This window comes from Wolffia australiana, chromosome 6 (assembly GCF_029677425.1).
Source record: "Wolffia australiana isolate 7733 chromosome 6, ASM2967742v1".
NCBI lineage: Eukaryota > Viridiplantae > Streptophyta > Magnoliopsida > Alismatales > Araceae > Wolffia > Wolffia australiana.
Window position 1 is genome coordinate 12,874,438 of NC_135840.1, and position 21,156 is coordinate 12,895,593.

Here is a 21,156-nt window from a genome sequence, read left to right on the forward strand (position 1 = left end):
CCATCTTTTACGAGAATGGTATTTAAACAAGCTGTTCACATGAATGGAGCATTATGTTCTTTTTCCAAACCCTAGTTTCAGGAGAGTGGTTGGCTGCACTGTCAGAGAGCAGACCTCACAGTTAACATATCTTTGGTTCATGTTAACATATCTGGACTGTTGCTTCTCTCAGGCAGTTCTATCTGTAGTGTGGTAGTGACTACTAATTTTTGCTATTTGGCTGCATCCTGCAGCACTTCTGCAGGGGGCAGAACATCTTGCTATTGGAGAAGACTAAAGATGGATGTCGTTTGTGCTTCCTACCGACATATGTGTGGAGAAACATTGTGGAAGTGAGAGAAGAGTGGAGAGAGCACAGGGCTGGGGGGTCCCTCCAACTACCATGGGAGTTGGCGAAAGACACGGGAACATAATAAGCCAGACATGGGAGTTGGTGAAAGACACGGGAACACAAGGGGGCAAATGCGGGGGAAGGACGGGTCATGGCGCTTGTGTCATGGAATGACATGTGCACGCCAATTAAACAGGGGGGACTTGGGGTGCCTGACCTAAATACACTAAATGTGGCATTATTGACGAAATGGGTTAGACGGATTGTGGGACCGGAGGATGACTTGATTAAGGAGGTGGTGAGGGACAGATACGGATCCAATTTGGATTGGGAGAAGATGATGTGTAATGTGCGAGGGGAGTCGGCTTTTTGGAGAGGGCTGAGGAAGGTATGGACAGTGGTCAAGGAGTTTTTCCGGGCTCAATTGGGGAATGGCACCGGCTTCAGGTTCTGGACGGACAATTGGTCGCCGCATGGACGACTCTGTGATCTGTTCCCTCGCCTATATTCCCTTGCCCGTCACAGGCATGCCTTGGTGGAAGAGTGTTGGGATGGAGTGTGGTGTCCAACTTTTGCGGCCATCTTATCTAGTCAACGGGTGGAGGATTTCTTACGCCTTCAGCAAACTCTGAGCAACTGGAGGCCAATGGAGGGGACGACAGATGGGTGGGTATGGGCATCGGGTCCGTTCTCCAGCCGAGGTGTTTACCAGATTTTGAGACCACACCACTCTGAGGACCCAATCATCTTAAGGGCATGTCGCTCAATTTGGAGGCAAAAGATTCCCTTAAAGGTTAGGGTGTTTGTATGGTTGCTCGCCAGGAAGCGGACAATGACCCGTGTGAGACGGCAAAGGTTCTTCCCTGCTGAATCCTCACTATGCCTTGTGTGTACCGAAGAGGAAGAGGAGTGCGAGCATCTGTTCTTCCAGTGTCGGCTTGCTCGGGCGCTGTGGGCTAGCCAGGGGCTGGCAGAGGTTACGTCGAGCTCGCAGCTACGGGCCACACTGCCGCGGCACAAGCAGGGGACTGACAAGGAGCGGGGGCTAAGATTCGCGGTGCTTTGGGCGATATGGACTCACCGCAACGAGGTCGTTTTCAAGGGGGCGGCAATGTCGGTGGAAAGGGCAAAAAATGATGTTAGGAGACTGATTTTTTGTTGGTTTGGTCCTGGATGAGGGGGTGGATAGGGGCGGAAGGATGGGCTTTTTGGCCTAGACCCGTCTGTGTGTACGGAGGGTCACCAAGCTGGTGATATTCTATATTATTCAAAAAAATAATAACAATAATAATAAGCCAGACTCAAATCTACAAGGGGGTTCCCTCTCCTCAAATAGATAAAGGAAGCCCAAAATAGAACCGAGTCAAATACCTTTATCCCCAACACAATCTCATAGGCTGAAGAATGGATTTTCCATTTGAAGCTCGGAGGAAAGCTAGAGACAAAGGAAAACGAGAAGGAAAAAAAATGATAGAATCTTCAGAGACACAAAGGAGAGTGGCTGAGGAAGGATGAATGCCATTTGCCGATCGATGCTGCTACCAATGGAAGACAAACTGCCAATAAGAGCGCAAGATCCACTGTCAATAGTATTGGGGGAACCAAACAGAGCAACTGTCCCATCGCCACATAACCTCTAGAGACAAACTAAAGCCCAGTGGACACACTTGGTTGAGATGTACTCCGCAAGATGTGGAAGACCTGAGCAATCAACAAAATTGCCTGATAACCTCAATCAACAAAACTAGAGCTTGTAGAAATAAAATAAAGCACATGGTAATGAGACGAGTTTCAATACAAAATGGCCAACACGAGCTTTTATATATCGCCAGTATGAACCCCAGAATTGAATAATAATGTTTTGTATGTCCCCACTCTTCCACTGTCTTGCTATTCTGTTCTATCACAGGAGGAGATCCTTCTACTGATCTTCCCTTGAGGTTGACCAGTTTCTTCATCGTATCAGACCCAGAGGTACCTACATCGTGATTTCTTTTCCCGTCAGGTTGGGTATTGATCCAACTCCTTGTAACACAACCTGTCGGCATCATTTCTCTTTACCATGCTGACCTATCCACGGGGCTTCTGCGTGTGTCTGCAGCCACCAGCATGCCTCAGGCACTCATCGGCAGCCTCATCCTGTCATTGTTGCAGACAACTTCTTCCCATGCATGGACCATCGTGGGCGGCCATTGGCATGAAATTGTGCATTATCGCTATCATAACTCTATGGGTGTTTGTAGGTGCGCATTATGCAGGTTCTCATGTTGATCGCAGATCAATGACCAGATATTGTACCTTCCTCGTTGGTGACCTTATTTCGTGGCGCAGCAAGAAACAGCCCGTGGTTGCTCATTAAAGCGCAGAGGCAGAATTTCAGGCTCTTGCTCAAGGTATCTGTTAGGCCTTGTTCCTCAAGAATATTGTGGCTGAACTGAAGATGTCCAATGATCAGCCTATCCAACCCTTTTGCAAGAATAAATCTGCCTTTAGTATTTCTCCTGATCTGATGCAAAATCACTGCACCAAATGCATTGAAGTGGATAGTCACTTTACTACAGAGAAGCTGGAAACATGACAGTTATTTCTTCCGTATAATCCTCCATCTCAACAACAGACAAATATCTCCACCAAAGAATTGTCAGCTCCTTGATTCCAAGAGTAATGTGATGAGCTGGATATGCATAATATCCACTCGCCAACTTGAGGGGGAGCTGGGAATGGAAAAAAGCTCTTTATTAGTGGTACACTGTGGGTTATTTATGTTTATTAAAGGATGAGATTCTTATACTAATCTTCCCCCTAGGTTGGTCAGCTTCTTCAAGCAATAATTACCATGATTCAGATAAATGACCCTTGGTATAAATTCAATGACCAAGTTGACATAGGTATGAATAGAATGAAATAAAAACAGAGAGTTCCAGTGTCACGTCAAGTTTAATAAAGAAAGAATAAACATTATAAAAAACATCCAAAAATTACATTTGAATAATCTTCAAAGGTGGACAACTTATTTACCATCAAAGCCAGTGACGTTAAATCTTGCAACGCATCCAGTATATATGAGTGGATTTTCTGGATACAAACGAGGACCAGCAAAAACCTGGTCATGCAGAACTAGAATATGTCAAGAAACTGCATGGGACATGTTTTAACCATCACTTACATTTTCACATCTCATTATAAATAGACAATTGAATCCTAGAGTGATGTTCCCCCTTGAATCATTTGGTCATTATAAAGGCATTAATAATTTATGACATACCAAAATGTACGCAGCCTTCAGTGGATCTTGCTTGAAGGAGATCTTAACAAGGGCCCCTCCATGACTTTTAGCCTGAAAAGTTTTATCCCCAAGGAAAAACAATGAGATTAATGAAAGTAGTGTCTTAACATATCCAAAAAATAAAGTGAGGTCAAGAATTGAGGAGTCATCAGCAAACACGAAAAGGGAATCACTTTAATGTGAACAATGTCCCGGCCAGGAGTCTTATCATTTTCGCTGGAACCGAGGATGGACACCACATCTGGGTAATTAGTCTGAACTTCAAGACCAATCACATCAAAAGCCTCACGAAATGGATATCCTTAAAAAGAAGAGGGAAAACTCGTTCAGTCATCTTCAGACGTTATAAATGAGAGGTATTTGATGAATAACAATAAGAATGTCCATAACTTACCTAATTTATCACAATAACCAATAGATACATCGAGCACACCATCTAGTGAAAGATAAGAAACATGAGAAGGAGAGGATCCTGTGTCTGCTCTAATTTGAGTCACCTGTGAAGAAGAAAGATGACATTAGTATAATTCAAAAGTGGAAAAGTTGTTGAAACAAAAATAGCTGATTTATACAGTAGACCTTGAGATTTTTAAACCCCGATTACAGTAAATTTTCCAATTGAAAATTAAAAGCAAATAGTAAATTTGGCTGTCTGGCCCAGCTGGAAAATCAAGCAACTTGATGCAGCATCAGATTGAGGCATAAATCTTTGTCAATATAATTGTAAATATTACGGTGCTTATTAATGAAGCCTAACTGGATGAAAAACCAATTAGATCCAATACCCAGAAATGCTCCATGTCAAGAAATTCATAGTGAACTGCCCTCTCTTCAGAGTACTCAATTAGATCCAATACCACGAAGGTGGACCGGTGTATAAGAGAACTGAGATGGCTTGGGCGCTCTACATACGATGTAGACTCCATCAGATGCATATCGATTTTTTTATTATGGATTCAACATTTCTATCTATCTTGTCTCCAAAATAGATAGAAAGATCAAGAAATGCAGAACAAAATCTCTTTCGATCTATCAAAACAAACCATCTATCAATCTATTTAAAACGTTCATCTCGCTTTTCGCTAATTTCCGCCGCGCCATAATAAGAAAGAAGCTGGTGAAACAGCTTGATGAGCTAATATCTCAAGCGCCCAACAATTCTTATTCACAGGAAAGTCAAAGATTCGATTCGGATTTTGTAGAGCCGGTGCTGCTGCTGCCTGCACGTAGCAACCGAATCTGTATCCTCTCTAAAAGCCGAGCTCGGCCAGGATTGACCCTCACGCGCTCAGGGAAGGAGTATCTCCGTAACCGTCAGAAGCTAACAGCTTTAGTCTCAAAATAAATAGTTGCCTCCTTCAAATACTTTCCTGCCTTTATTAATAGAAGACACTTCCATCTCCCGGTTTTTATTTTTATTGTGCACACGTCCATCAGGCTGTGTCCGAGTGATGCCGCTGATGTCTTTTGGAATTGTGATAGGTCCGTAAAGGGACCTTATCACTGAACCAGCCATATATTTTTTCATATTTTTTGTTATCTTTTATTTGATATTTTTACCCCGTGTCCCTGATATAATCGTAATACTGCTCTTCTGAGGTCCAATTAGAAGTTAACTCTTGTAATGTGCCTAATAACGGCCTGAGAAGACTCGCTCATGTAACCCATAAAAATATGGGTCTCACAAATGATCAATTTGATGTAACCATATAAATATTTCTCAAGTCCCCCTTCCATGCTAGTCGCACAACCATGGGTTAGAGCAAGCATCATCATCGTCGCGATAAACTCTTATTTCCCTAAACCCTAGACCTTCTGCCTTATGCGTGCAACATGAGTCTTGATCAATAGGTTCCAGATGCCAGCAAGGTGAGAAGTTCAAGAGGCACATGCCTTGAGGACTAATATTTGTGAATCACATCAGCAAAAAACTCCAGCATCAGTTAATCTAGGTTGTCACATCATTAATTCCTCATTTAACCCGTACCAAATTTGAGCACCTTGGTCTCAAATGGTATTTTAAATTATGATGGCTTGAATTCTAATTAGTGGAGTTAATATGAGGAATTAATTCTTGTCTGCAAAGGTCTGTGCGATCATCTCACAACAGTTAAGGATGCCATTATTCATGCATGACTTCTTGGACGAATGCTAAACAGATCCGGTTCCAAGTTCATAAAAGTTTTTTCAACAGGAACTATACTCCTGTGACAAAAAGCTATGTTTCATATAAAGGAGGGAAATCTTCAAATGAATAATCTGATGAATCGAAAGTCATCTGGAGATGGTCAATCATTACAGAAAAGTCAAAAATCCTGTGATCATTTTCAGGTGTGGGTATGTATCATGAGGGTCAGACTAAACATTTTAAAGGGTTTCATATGGAAAATGATGCTCTAAGAAATTAACTTGTTAATAGAGAGAAAGTTCCAAGCTTTGAGGAGGACATCTAAATGGTAACTTTGGAAGAGACAGACTGTTAGGATACCAAACAGCCTAACAATTGAATAGGATAACCTTCGCTGTAGAACTCCAATTCAACGAAAATGCATATATCTTTCACTCAGATCGCACTATCGACCCTTGAGTATCCGGATCATTACAAGAAAGAGAAATAAAGGAATGAATTGAGGAAGGAGGGATATCTCGGAACGAAGGACAGTAGAGGTGACGATTTGGGATAACCGGATCGGCAGCCCGACGCAGGAGAAACTCCAGGAGCGTTTCTTGAAGTAGATTTCCAAAAAAAGTGCCCCTCGAGCCAGCCCCATTCTTCTATTTAAACCAGTTTCCCCCCACCTTTAGTGCTGCTCCTTTCCTGCCCTTTTTATTTCGAATTCTCCACGTGTGGTTCACTCCACACGTGCGGTATCCTTGGCCTTTCGTTTCTTTGTCATGTATGTGCGTAGAGGACACTTATCACAGACATGATCCAAATGATGACTGACAGGCCACTCCAACCACAAGGCCAGTGAGGCAAGTGAGCAAAATAAAGAAACAGTTATCCACCTGAGCAAATGCGTGACAACCCATTGGCCAAAGCCACTGTCCTGGTGAGGCAAATCAAGGAATAAATTTGGAACAAAAAGAATGTTGGAAAAGTGGTTACTGCATCTTCAAATTAGAGAGTGTTTCTTGGCAAGTCTGGAATCTGGGAATGTGTGGAGACTGAATGTGGTGAGTGCAACATCAGAGGTTGCAGTTGGTTAAACAATCGTCAAATGGTTCCGAGATTCGAGTGAGTAGCTGCATTGCTGCAATGTCACGTTGCTACTGTCCTTAGTGGGACCATACAGGAGGAATTCTATCTTTAATCAATCACTTAAACTTATCTTTGGAGGGATCATTTAGGGCGGTCACGAGGTAACAGGAAAATCTGAGTCATCGTATTCAACTTTTCTACTTTGTTATCCTATCAGATGGTCACAACTTGTACCAGGTGCTAACGAAGAACAGGAGAGAGATTCTGGTGGAAAAACCCAAACCTGAAAGGCTAAAACCATTATAATGGGGAAGATTTCAGGGAAACAGAGCTGACATGATACAGGGCCACACATAAGAAGCAGTGGGCCAGGGCTGTTTTGAACCTGTTTTACCAGCCCAAGCCTGGAAAGGGCCCCCAACTAGAGATCACCTAACATCTTTAAAATGAGGTCAAGAACAGGAAAACAGAAGACAATTACCATTTTATACTCACTTCTCTCTATACCTTTTCCCACTCTTACCCTTCATCTCTCTAATCCTCTCTCACCCTCTCCTGCAGACATCCATCTCAGCACATGGCATCAACCATTCTCGCCCTCTCCTGCAGATTTCCATATCTGCTCAGGGAATTGGATTCATACTTGGACCATCTTCCAGTTTTCTTCTAGGAACATCTAGAGAATTTGATTCACTTGTCCAAGGGCTACTGATATCATCTACCTCATCCACTCTAGACTTGACATGCTTTCTACCTTTGTGACGGAGAATTTGCAATTGGTGCTGCACATAATCAAGCTGAACATGACAGAACTGAAAAAACTGAGGTAGAGAAATGTTTCATCAAAGAGAGGGTTGTTGAAAAAAGCATCAAGATGGCCTCCATGGATGGAGTTCAACAGGGAAAATCCTACATGCTGTCTCACAGCTAGGGTCGAAGAATATCTATGCATCCACTTGAGTACGGATGTAATACAAACACCAAGCCCTCTATGGGTGATTCGGTCTCCTAAATCCATTAGGGCCATTATGGTCTTACATCCCTGGAGTAGCTTTACCCTGCCCTTTTAAATATATGTAGTCATCCCTTCAGGAAAAGTAAAGAATTATTGGTGTTGACATTATTGTCTCCTTTCCTTTTTTTCTTTTCTTCTTTCTATTATTAGCTCCTTTCTATTATTAGCCCATTAAGGGCCCTTTCTATTATTAGCCCATTAGGGCTCCCTATAAAACCCCTTGTAATCTCTTTGTTTGAGTATCAAGAATTGTTCTTTCTTCTTGTCTTCAATTGGAGAAGTTGTGTTTGGTTCCTGGTCTCTCCTGTCATCCATCTTGGTCTTTTTGGCCTTCTACACATTCCTGCCCCGTGATCATCTCTAGGTTCTTCCCCAGTCTATTCCTTTACCCTCTCATAGATCATTCCTCACCTCCTTCTCAAGAAATCAATTCCTTCATAGGAACCTAACCCCAGACTCTATCAGATTTTTAGCCAGCAGTATAATTCTTCTTGTTTGTCTTCAAAGGAGATTCCCCTTCATGGCTGCCTACCATGAGCTCTGGATTGTATTTCTAATAGAGCTGTGAAGAAAGGAATTGATTTCCTGATATGATGACCCTTAAATCAGCGGGTCCCATGCAAACTCCAACAAATTGTACAAACATCAAATATTTACTATAGAAGGATTTAAACAGAAAGAAAAGAAATATAATGTAACCGAAGTAAGACATTTTTATATTAGGAGGACTAAGGCAAAAAGGGTCAACAGAGCAAGGAGGATTTGATAGAGATTTTTCACTAATCAAGAAGAGGTAGTTGCATAAATAATGAACACTTTTGGCAACAAATTTCTAGGTGAATATCTGTGGGCGAAATATTAAATATATTCAGCATTACCTCTGCTACTCGAACGCATGCCGCTATTTGAAGTCTACCTGACTGATCTTTAGCCTGAATACAACCCAGAACATCAACCCCTTGTGTTTTGATTTTTGTTCCAGAAACCACTATTTCCTCCTGTTGAATGATATCATCCCTTCCACAGGAAGACAACACCGAGTATGTAATGCTTGTTCTCCTTCTATGCAGGTCAGATGGCTTATGCACCTCAGATGTCCCAGGTAAAATATTTGAAGTCGTATAATAAGGAGGAAGAACCCAAGTTATTGGCAAGCCAAGAGCAAGGGGAAGCTCAGGCACGACCATTACTGACCCAGATGCGTTAAAACGGGTCGCCTTAGATCCACCAGAGATATCGAAGTAACAGGAAAATGAGACAGAAAACTTTCCTACACCTTCAGATCTGTTGAAATGATTGCCATAAAATTTCAGAAGCAATGAATAAGATTGTACAATTCTTTCTAATTAAAGGGAATATATGGCAGTCCTTGAAGGAGATGCAAATTTGTGAGAAATTAGAACTAACAAAAACAGCTGATTAATAAGATCTTAATACTTTAAGGTAGGTGGATACACAGTCTTGTCAATGACCCAATTTGTCCGCAGAAATAAATCATTCACCGAAAAGTTTACCAAGAAGATGCCAAGAGAGTGTTCGGACAAAAAAAAAGTTATAACAACTGAAATCATTTAACATTGCATGTGATAGAGGATAATGGAATGTAAAAATAAGGATGAAATGTTTTGTATTCTGTTTCAAATATGACTATTAGAAAATCACTTGCTGTAATTGGAAAAATTAAAAATTACAAGACCTATTGTTGAAATACTGCTTAAAGATAATGAGTCGCGCCCTTGCTAATAGCTATAGCTTGTAGCACAGTGGGTGAGGGATTGAATCTAACATCGTATCAGAGCCAGGTGGCAGGTTCAAATCCCAGAAGCAACACACTGCATGCTTGGTCCATAAATTGGCCAACAGCTGGTTTTTTGGGGAACTCTTGAAGTATGATGTCCTTAAAGATGAAAAGTAGAGCCCTTTCTAAAAGCTATATAGCTTTTAACACAGTAGGTACGTGCTTGAATCGAACATCTATCATTAAATATCCAAATATCAGTGCAGCATCTATCTACTCAGTGCGATGCTGGAAGATTTTGGGCCCAGTATTAAAGAACAGATCGCCATCATAGTACGAGGCTGTAGACATTTCTATTGAATCCTAGTAGTCCGTCAGCTGTTTAGTGAAAAAAATTAAAATGAAGAAATGAAGAACTCAAAATGGAAAAGTATTAAACAAGACTTAGTGTTAGACAGCCTTTATTTTTCTTCTTTTCTTTTCTTTTGTTTTTCTCTTCTTAATGTACTAATGGGCCACAGGATATAAGTGGCCCATTTCGTTTAAGTGATGCGGGCCCCACCTTCTCACTCTGTATGGCCTTTTAAAGGCAAATCCCGTTCAATAGAATTAAGTGTGTTTTTGGCCAAATCCCTAGCCGACAAAGCTTCAGGGCAGAGAGCAGCTGGAGAGGAGAGAGGGCTGATGCAAGTTTGACATGGTATCAGAGCAAGCCTGGTGAGCACATTGCGCCTCCCTTCTCTCCAGTAGAAACCTTCCTCTCTGTTCCACTATCTCTCTCTTGCTAAAGGATTCACTGTTTGTGAAGAGGCATTTCGAAATCTGGAATGGAAGACCAGAACAAGATCTCTACCACTGTGGCCATCACAGACCGAGACAGGGTCACGATTTTGCTCCCTGATATCAAGATAAAGTTCAATGGGCTTAATGCATATCAATGGCGTAAGCTGGTGGAGTTATCTTTGGAGGCTAGGTTCCTTGGAGACCACCTTGTGGAGGATCCAATAACCCCTGGAGATCCAAGGTATAAAGTGTGGAAGTCAGAGGAGTCCGTTATCCATCAATGGCTTCTTGGAACTATAGCCTCTGATATGGTAGACGATTATCTTTATGTGGAATCTGTTAAGCAGATGTGGGAAGAAATTATCAAGAGCTGTTCTAAGCAGCGGATGGATTGGAGAATTTATGAACTCAATGCACAGGCCATTCATGCAAAGCAAGGGGAAGCAACCATCATGGTTTATGCTAGCAGATTGAAGGGAATTTGGAGAGAAATCGACCACTATTGGCCAGTTGAGAATCCCCAGTCCAAGGAAAGAAAATACACCCTCAAGCAGAGACTCTTTACCTTTCTCATGGGTCATAATCCAGAATATGAAAGTGTCCGAAGTCAGATCCTTCATCGTGAACAGCTTCCAGACCTTGATGAGGCAGTTGGAATGCTTTTAGACGAAGAGAAGAGACTGAAGCTTACTCCAGATGCACTTGGGGCAGGTGGCACATCTGGAGCATTCTCCACTAAGAAGAATGATTCCAGGGCTATCCATGGTGAACCAAACGGAATATCTCAGTATGCTGGAAACTCAGTCCAGAAACAGATGCAAAAGGGAGACACCAGGGACACTCTTTTTTGTGTTTATTGCAAGAAGCGAAATCACACTAAAGAGACTTGCTGGAAATTAGCCAACAAGAACCATCAGCAGCAGCAGCAGCAGCCTCAACAGTACAGGAAAGCATATGTAGCGACCTCAGACACTCAAGAAATGGGAGAGATCCCCTTGGGAAAGAATCAGGTGGATGAAGCACAACAAGACACAGCGGAAAGTGTTTATGCACTGAAGGCTGAGGTGAATCGCCTTAAGGGACTATTGGGCTCTACATCCTTGGCTCATTCAGGTAAAACTTTGGCATTGTTGGGATTGACTTCTTTCCTAAATTCTAGTGAAAGCACCTGGATTCTAGATACTGGGGTAACTGATCATATGACCCCAGATCGGAATCTGTTTGCTTCGTACCTACCAGTCAATGAGCCCCACAAGGTAATAACAGCTGGTGGAGGAATTTTGACTGTTGCTGGGATTGGAAGTATAAACCTCAATATTGGTGTACTCAAGAGGGTGTTACACGTACCTGGCCTCAGGGCGAGACTGATTTCATTGCAGAAGTTAGTTGATGACAGTGGATGGAGGTTTGTTCTTGATAATAATGGGTGTTTTCTCTGTGACAAGGTAACCGGGAGGAGGACTTCATCATGTAGAAGGGAAGATGGCTTGCTGCTCCTCGAGGGCTCCCCCGTCACCTGTCTCACCTCCATTAAGCTTCCTCAGGCTGTGGATCGGGTCCTACTGCTGCATAAGCGAATGGGCCATCCCTCTTTTGAGTTACTAAAACTATGTTTTCCCTCTGTTTTTGAAGGAGTTGATATTAGTACTCTGTTTTGTGATGTTTGCCAACTGGCTAAGCACCGAAGGATATCTTACAAAAGTTTAAATGAAAGGAGTTCAACTCCATTTGATTGCATTCACAGGGACGTGTGGGGCCCATGCCCAGTAACCAGTCTCTCTGGGCATAAATGGTTTGTGATTTTAGTGGATGACTGTTCCAGGTTAACCTGGCTATATTTGTTGAAGTCGAAGGCAGAAGTATCGTCTGTGATTGTTCAATTTTGTGAACTAATTAATAATCAATTCGGTGCGAGGATCAAACGACTCCGATCGGATAATGCTAGGGAGTACTTCAATGTGACAGTTAATACCTACTGTGGCCAGAGAGGTATTCTTCATGAATCTTCATGTGTCAACACCCCGCAACAGAATGGGCTAGCCGAAAGGAGAATCGGACATATATTTGCAACAGCTAGGTCTCTACTCTTTCAGGCAAATATGCCCAAGTCATACTGGGGAGAGGCAGTATCAACTGCAATCTATCTCATTAATAGAACTCCGACAAAGGTAATTGGATACAAGAGCCCTATTGACCTTATGTCCTCAATCTATCCTCACGTGACATTGAGGGCTGGGTTGATGTCCAGGATATTTGGGTGTGTTGTGTATGTTCACATGTATGCAGGAAAGCTTGATCCAAGGGCGACCAAGTGTGTGTTTATTGGGTACTCTAATACTCAAAAGGGTTATAGGTGCTATCACCCTGGGTCCAGAAGATTTTTTGTTACAGCAGATCTGACATTTAATGAAAAGCAGATGTTCTTTGCCCATGAGGAGGAGGACACAGGAGAAGCTTCTGTGATAATACAGCAAGACTTCCAGTTCCTAACTCTACCGACGGGAATTCTAAGTGTGGGAGAGGCCATTCCACATGAAATTGGTCAACCGGAGTCAGAGGGTCCAAGATGTGATGAAATGTTGCCACTGGCCTCTGAACAGACGATGGAGATTCAGGAGACATTCAAAGAACCGATTGTGCCCAGTGAAGGAGAAGCCAACGATGTTCCAGTAGGCGATGAAGAACAACGTATTGAACAACCTGATGAGATTTCTGGAACTGATCCAGTTATTGATCAGGAAGAGGAAGACCTGGGATGGCCAATTGCATTGAGAAAGGGTACGAGGAGCTGTCGAAACAAACCCAGATATCCGTTGGAGAATTATGTCTCTTACGCCAGACTGAGCCCACAATACCAAGCATTCTTATGTGCTCTCAGAGGAATATCTGTTCCCAGAAATGTTGAAGAGGCTCTAAAAAGTAGAGAATGGAAGACTGCCATGGATGAGGAGATGGAGGCATTAAAGAAAAATCATACTTGGGACTTAACTTTCTTACCTCCAGGAAGAAAAGTTATTGGGTGTAGGTGGATATATACACCAAAGTTCAATGCTGATGGGACTCTAGAGAGATACAAGGCAAGGCTGGTTGCCAAGGGTTACACTCAATCATATGGCATCGATTACTTCAAAACTTTTGCACCTGTAGCCAAGTTCAATACTGTCAGAATCTTGATTGCTCTAGCTGCAAAGTTGGGATGGAATTTGCTCCAGTTTGATGTTAAAAATGCTTTTCTGCAAGGTGATTTAGAGGAGGAAGTGTATATGACTACTCCTCCTGGATACCAACTAGCAGATAGACCAAATGTGGTGTGTAAATTGCGGAAGGCACTTTATGGCCTGAAACAGTCGCCAAGGGCCTGGTTTGGAAAATTCTCCACAGTCATGAGAAGTTTGGGATATCAGCAGAGTAATGGTGATCATACACTGTTTATCAAGCACAGTCCCTCTGGCTCTATGGCAATTCTTAGTGTCTATGTGGATGATATAATCGTCACAGGAAACAATGAGGAAGAAATTCAACAACTTAGCCAGCAACTTTCTGAGAAGTTTGATATTAAAGCATTGGGGGCCTTGACATATTTCCTGGGTATTGAGGTTGCATACTCAAAAAGAGGAATTTCATTTCACAGCATAAGTACATTCTGGATCTACTCCATAAGACAGGAAAACTTGACAGCAGACCGTTGGGAACACCAGTTGACATCAATGTTAAACTGGGTAAGGAGAACGATAGTCCTCCAGTGAATAAAGACTCGTTTCAGAGGTTGATCGGGAAACTCATCTATCTAAATCATACCCGGCCAGATATTTCAATGCTGTTAGTACTTTGAGCCAGTTTATGAATAATCCATGTGAAGCTCACCTCCAGGCAGCAAACAGAGTATTGCAGTACCTTAAAGCTACAGTGGGACTAGGTATATTGTTCACAAGAGATGAAGATGTGTCAGTAAAGATTTATTCTGATGCTGACTTTGCTGGTTCAATAACAGACAGAAGATCCACCTCTGGCTACTGTACTTTTATTGGGAACAGTCTGGTGACATGGCGAAGTAAGAAGCAGAAGGTAGTTGCTCTCTCAAGTGCAGAAGCAGAGTTCAGAGCCTTAGCACATGGTGTACGTGAAGCACTTTGGATTAAAGGCATCATGGAAGACCTTAGTTTATTCTCCAAGGGGATATTAAACTGTGCTGTGATAATCAATCAGCCATTGCAATTGCTCAGAATCCAGTTCAGCATGATAGGACGAAGCACATTGAGATTGATCGGCATTTCATTAAAGAAAAAATTGATGGAGGAGTTATCACACTCCAGTATGTGAGGTCATTGGAGCAAGTTGCTGACATCTTCACCAAAGGCCTTCCTGGTCCCCAGTTCCAGAGATTCATCTCCAAGTTGGGCATGATCAACATTCACGCCCAACTTGCGGGGGGTGTTAGACAGCCTTTATTTTTCTTCTTTTCTTTTCTTTTGTTTTTCTCTTCTTAATGTACTAATGGGCCACAGGATATAAGTGGCCCATTTCGTTTAAGTGATGCGGGCCCCACCTTCTCACTCTGTATGGCCTTTTAAAGGCAAATCCCGTTCAATAGAATTAAGTGTGTTTTTGGCCAAATCCCTAGCCGACAAAGCTTCAGGGCAGAGAGCAGCTGGAGAGGAGAGAGGGCTGATGCAAGTTTGACACTTAGAAATGAATTTTATTTCATTGGTCTTTTGATAACCAAATATATTTTAGTTCCCCTTAGGCTAAGCCTTGTTTTCAATCTTACACTGCTCGTTGGATCCATATCTATCCTAAACGCTTTTCCAAACTGTGTTTGGCCACATTTATCATAGGGAGATACAATATTGAAAAACAGCTGATAATTTTCATTCTTTTCTTGCACCATTTCTGCCTGCTGTTAAAGCAAATGAAATGATGAAAGCTCAAATTCATTACGAAAAATGAAGATTAGTGATAAGAACCAGCCGGTTCGTATCGGGGTGAAGACGGAGGAGGAAGAGTGAGGGCACCGGGGTGGACGTCGGCGTGCCAGGGTGGACTATGGCAGGGAGGGATCGGCGGAGTGGACGTCGCCGGAGAGCTCGACGGAGTGGACGTCGCCGAGGGAGAAGAGAGAATACTTGAACCCAACCAGTTAACAATTCATGTCCTCCCCTCCCACAAGGAGGGCTACATACTTAAAGGAAACGTAAATGGAATGTTAAGACGGGAATGCCCCTAGTGGGCCTACTGGATCGTATCAATTAGCAACCTATTTTTGTAAAACTCAAGCAAACAGCTGAAATTGGCCTGTGAAGCGCTCTCAAAAACGGCCATTTCAGCTCCAACAAATTATTGGCCACTTAAACTCAATAATCTAAATCAGAGCGGTCATGCATCATCCATCAATGTTAGAATTTGAATTTGAATGAACAGAGTCTTTTCTTAAGCTCAACTTGCATTTAAACAAACAGATGATAATCAGATTTTCTTTTCTTGGACTGAAAATAATTCATGGTAAATTCTGTATTGACAAAAATCAACATACAAAAATTTTTTTATGTCTTGGAATGACCAGATTTTTTGGAAATAGAATCAAGCGGGAAAAGATTGAATGAACATAAATCAATTAGTAATTAGATTTTGTTTGTTATTAAATGATGAGAGTAAAAAGGGGATGTATAGCTCGAAGACATAGAAAAAATCTCACTTCTATCAAGCTTTTGAGGGGCCATGCAAGAAGTCGTTCATAAACCATTACACAACAGAAATCAAAAGCTTCATATTTTTCAAACGAATTTCTTAAAATGTCAGTGTTTGTACGTACCGGCCATGCAAGAAGTTGATGAATCCATATTCTTTGTCATGCAGGCTGTCAGAATCATCTTTCTTCAGATGACTATCCAACCTGAGATGCTGGGCCAGTCTCAAGCTTAACACCTAGATATCATAAACATCGGCACATAAATCACTTTTCGCATCAAGAGACTGATACTTTATGGGAACAACCCAGGATTCAAGAAGAGAGTGAGTAGAATGAGGCAGAAAGAGAAAAAATGACAAAACGATGACTAATTCAGTAGAGGTGTGGTATTTATAGCCCTATAATTTCAAGAAATGCTTATTATTCTTTCCCACCCTAAGAGGATCGTATTAGAGACTTAACATAAGAGAACAGTAAACAGATAGCTTGAAAAAATATGATACAAACATACGATGAAAATAAATTCAACACACGAGACACTTGTAATTTCCAGAAGTTATTTCATGTACTAAACAGAAAGGAAATGAAAGATTATAAGAAATATTCTGAACTTGGCATCCTAAATTCAATAAGCAAAGCGGAAATGAAACAAATAATTCGAGAATTATCATATACCTTCTCATCCTCCACACTCCATTTGTAATCTTTGCAGACTTCATAGAATGAAAATAGGTCCCCCTATCATAAAAGTTAATTAGTTTTTTCAAAAAAAAATGATAAGAGGAAAATGGAATAAAAGTTTCAGAGGAAATCTAGCCTCTTACCTTGGGAAATGAAGGGAAAACAGGCATTTGGCATCCCACACAAAGGTGTTCACTTTGGATATTCAGGCTCCAAACTGATGGAACTCCAACTTCAACTTTGGCAGACGCTTCGCAAAACAAAGACCCTCCATGTTTAAACATAGACACACGAACAGACTGCAAAAGTAGGGTTTAGCAACGAGAAGACACTGAACCCATCATGCAAAAAAACAGACGGAAAGCTCTGCAAACTATGCCCAGTGAAATAAAACTGGAGAGTGAAAAAAAAATTAGGACAAAATTTGTTAAATACAGGGGAAACTAAATAGTAGTTAGTGGCCACATGAGAAGAGCTTCCAGAAGAAATTGAAAGGAGAAGAAATGGTGAAAGAACATTCACAATAGCTCCAACAGAGTGACCGGGGTCTATACACAACAGGATGTTGGACCTGATAATGGAACAACCCAATATATAAGACTAACACTAAATACAAGATTGCATTAAATGCATTTTACGAATAGAAAAAATAACTTAAATATATAAAACCTTTCCAAGATTATGAATGAATGTTTCTCATTTCCAGCTTGGAACGTAGATTCAAGATTTGTCGTCTGCACAAACCTTGGACATAACCTCGTTAGCATATTCCAAAGCTTTATGGTTCTCTTGAAGTAGATGCATCAATCAGCCTACGAAGTCTGCAATCTTGCATTCATCCTTCTGCTTAGAATATCTCTTCTGATCGGTATTCCAGACTTCTTCGACATTGATCATAATCCATCTAAGATTGACTCACAGCAGGAAGCATAGAATCTAGGACCGACGTAAAGAGGATGCCTTTTTCACAATGCTTTATGGTTCTCTTGAAGTAGATACATCAATCAGCCTACGAAGTCTGCAATCTTGCATTCATCCTTCTGCTTGGAATATCTCTTCTGATTGGTACCCCAGACTTCTTCGACATTGATCATAATCCATATAAGATTGACTCACAGCAGGAAGCATAGAATCTAGGACCAACGTAAAGAGGATGCCTTCTTCACAATGCCATTTTGTATATTTCAGATTCGTGGGCAGAGGATCATCAGCAAGGTAATAAGCTTGACCCCTAGGATGCAACGCAAGTTGAACATATACTTTGAGCTCAGCTATTTCACCATGAACACAAACTAAGCTTTGAGGATACTGTTCACAAAGTCCACACTGAAGAGCGTCGACTTGGGTTCACCTCTCATGACATAGATTTTCCTGTTGTTTCGAACTCTGCCTGCTTGGTCAAGCCTTTACAGTACACTAATGGAGCACCACGGCCAGTGCACATACCATAGTCCACTATCAGCCAAAGGGCCCCCAGAGATGATAAGAACCGTGGTGTAGTCATTGTCACAAACATTGCAATACCAAGGAAGCCTGCTGGAGAAACTTGTGGAGATCATTGATATTGTCTAGGTCAATACTAAGCAGCAACTGGCCAATCTCCAGACCAAATGCCTTGCCAAAGACCAACATAAAGCTCTTATGACCAAACTGGATGTGATGGAAATTCATTCCTCCGCTCAAGAAGGTATTATGCGGTCACGTGCTATACAGATTTGAGGCAAAAACCGAGCCCTTGTAACCGAGTCTGGGATCGCTGCTAATCGGGACCAAAATGAGTCTGTATTTATTATTCTCTACATGAATGAAAACCTAGCTATCTTTTTCTTTCTATCTCCTTGTGCTTCGTCTCTTCTTTGGTCATGTTCCTTAGTGTCTCCAAGGGACGCTAGGCGTCGTGACAACTTGGAATCTTGAAATCTTATAGAATCTTCCTAAACTGGAACACTTTGCATAGTACATATGTTATATCCTGAAATTTTCTTGTCTTCCCAGAATGATAAGGGGAAAAAAAGATTGGGTCAAAAGAAAATGCTATTTTGGAGTCTTATCAACAATTTGCTTGTGTAGGTGGGGAGTCGGTATTTCTGAGCCCTTGATTCCATCATACATGATTGAGTAGCAAAAACTTCTGGATAGGTATCCTACGTCAGAACTGAATTCCTTCAGGTTAAAGACTTTCTTTCTAGTTTCTCAGAAACAATTAAGAGATTCTCTGGAAGAAATACGGGCCTCTGCTTCTGACGGCAACATGAATAGACTCTACCTCAGTGCTTGACTTTGATACAGCCTTCTGGTTTTTACCAGAACCAGGTGCCTCAGCGACCAGATTCCACAAAGGATGTTGACATTCCCTATTTCGAATCTAAAACCATCAATGAACCTGCATGGACAGAATCTGAATAAACCTGTTAACAGATATCATCATATTATCCAGATGTGAAATCTAACCCCATAACATTAATGTGACTCAGCGTCCAAGTGGCAGCCTGCATATGGGACACCTTAAGAAAAAGCAAGAATTGACTCAGAATATGAATGACATATGAGCTGTCAGGTCAATTTTGTAACAGAGATCAATCTACAAGGTAGACTCTGATAAGAGTCCTGATTTTTTTCTGCCTCTTCTGACGCTTAAGTTGGTTGATTGTTCATCTCTCCAGGACGTTGATAAGATATCCTCATAAAGGCTTTATTGTCAAGGTCTCCATGTCAAAACTCATTCTTCACATCATATTGCCGCAGTTCCCAATTCGGTTGTTCCCACCACAGATATCAATACCCTCTGTTGTGTACATCCTTGCAACTGATGCAAAGATTCCTGAGACATCATCTATCTGCATATAACCCTGAGACGTCATTTATTTGCTGTGTATCTTCTGACCAAACCATCAGCTTGATAACTGATTGTAGAAACTCGTAATCAGAAAATAAGCGTTGAAAAAGTAAGTCTCAGTTTCCCCGTTAGGGTTTAATACATCTTCTTATAGAGGAGAGAGAGAAGAAGTGTAATGGGTCAGAATAAGAGCTCATTAGGCAGTGGAACTGTTATTAGATATCTAATAACAGAAATACATGGTTTTAAGGACATCTGCTGATAGTGTTCGTCCTACAGAATTCGCCCCTGGCCTCTGGGCACATCGGAATCACTATGAGTTGACCGGTGTGGAGCACAAAGAATTTTATATGCTTTACAGCGTACTGTCTACGTAAGGAAACGATCCAATATGCAAGACTAATATTTATGCATAAAAATGTATTGTATTCACTTTATATAATTCACAAATAGTATAAAAGAAAAACAATTTAATAAATTTCCATGTTCTGAAATTCACTCACTGTATTTCCCATGGAGATTGCTGTAACCCTGCCTTTATCATTAATAAATGCAATATTTTCATCCAAACTTTCATAGTCCATCCCAGATCCCAGGGTAGGCCCTCCTTCTACGGAGAACTAAAAAAGAACACCGAAAGTGTAGAAGTTAAGATGGTCATTTTATGATAAGAAAGCAAGAAAATACTCCATTTAATAAAGAATAAACAATAATGCCATTAAGCATCGGTATACACTCAGTCATTATATCCTGAACTTGAAATCAAAATTTGCTTTGAAATCACTTCATCGATAGACAAAATGTCAACACTAAGTAGAGAGAGTACCATGTAAGAAGCCCCTGGTACAAGGAAAATAGTGGAGGGACTAATGCGAAGTTGCTGATAAACCTCCACTTTTAGAATTTGACTAAATATGTCATGACCAGATCTTAGGCGAGCACTAAACTGAAACGACAAAAGTCAAATAGATTATAGAACCTCTACATAAAGAACGTATAACTGTCTGAAAATCAATGTTAGAGATAGAAAAGATTAACCTACAGAAAGACTGGTAAGTCCCAGATTCCGAGCCTTAAGAAAGAACTTGGAAAATTTTAGTTTTCCATTACTAGCCGCTGGTGACCCATCTTCGTTTTCCAGATCAACAACGCCATCTTCAAAGTGGACATAAATATCCATAAAAGAGTACTACAAGAAAGTGAAAAAAAGAGTAAACAATCCAAGAATTCATCTACGTTGTGACTAAAAGTACAATAATGATTCCATGGAACGGGTACTCTGAGAAAAATTGGACAGCGAAATAGAATATTGGAAGAAAACACTCACAAGAGAGAATACAATGTTTTTTGAAAGGACCCAAATATCGAATAAAAATTTGAATAAAAATTCTTGGAAAAAGACCCAAATATCTTTGAATAACTAAAAGATCATAGGTAAGAAAAGAATATCACAACAATAAACTACCATTGAAGAGTCAAAAATACTTCCATCGGTTGTTCCAACAACTATCTCTAGAGGACACCTTGTTCCCTCCTGTCCAAAAAATGAAGAGTATCAAACAAAAAGATTGGAGGCATCGAGAAATTTCAAAGAACTC

The 21,156-nt window shown here is 41.2% G+C and overlaps 1 protein-coding gene across 4 annotated transcripts in view; it reads right to left on the reverse strand.

The window, feature by feature from the left end:
• The window catches only part of EMB3012 (embryo defective 3012), a 58,740-nt gene that overhangs the window by 4,366 nt on the left and 33,218 nt on the right, over window positions 1–21,156 (reverse strand). Inside the window, exons 17-29 of one of the 4 annotated variants that reach the window (XM_078577154.1) lie at window positions 21,024–21,092; window positions 20,601–20,747; window positions 20,385–20,504; window positions 20,062–20,178; window positions 16,866–17,021; window positions 16,717–16,779; window positions 16,165–16,277; window positions 8,713–9,118; window positions 4,012–4,114; window positions 3,791–3,918; window positions 3,597–3,668; window positions 3,350–3,434; window positions 1,717–2,032 (exon numbers count right to left, since the gene is read on the reverse strand). In XM_078577154.1, coding sequence (XP_078433280.1) covers window positions 1,968–2,032; window positions 3,350–3,434; window positions 3,597–3,668; window positions 3,791–3,918; window positions 4,012–4,114; window positions 8,713–9,118; window positions 16,165–16,277; window positions 16,717–16,779; window positions 16,866–17,021; window positions 20,062–20,178; window positions 20,385–20,504; window positions 20,601–20,747; window positions 21,024–21,092 — 1,644 coding nt within the window. In that variant the 3' untranslated portion in view covers window positions 1,717–1,967. Of the gene's footprint in view, window positions 1–1,716; window positions 2,033–2,303; window positions 3,046–3,313; window positions 3,435–3,596; window positions 3,669–3,790; window positions 3,919–4,011; window positions 4,115–8,712; window positions 9,119–16,164; window positions 16,278–16,716; window positions 16,780–16,865; window positions 17,022–20,061; window positions 20,179–20,384; window positions 20,505–20,600; window positions 20,748–21,023; window positions 21,093–21,156 lie in introns of those variants that run through there. The other 3 variants (XM_078577152.1, XM_078577151.1, XM_078577155.1) reach the window with 3 other exon arrangements.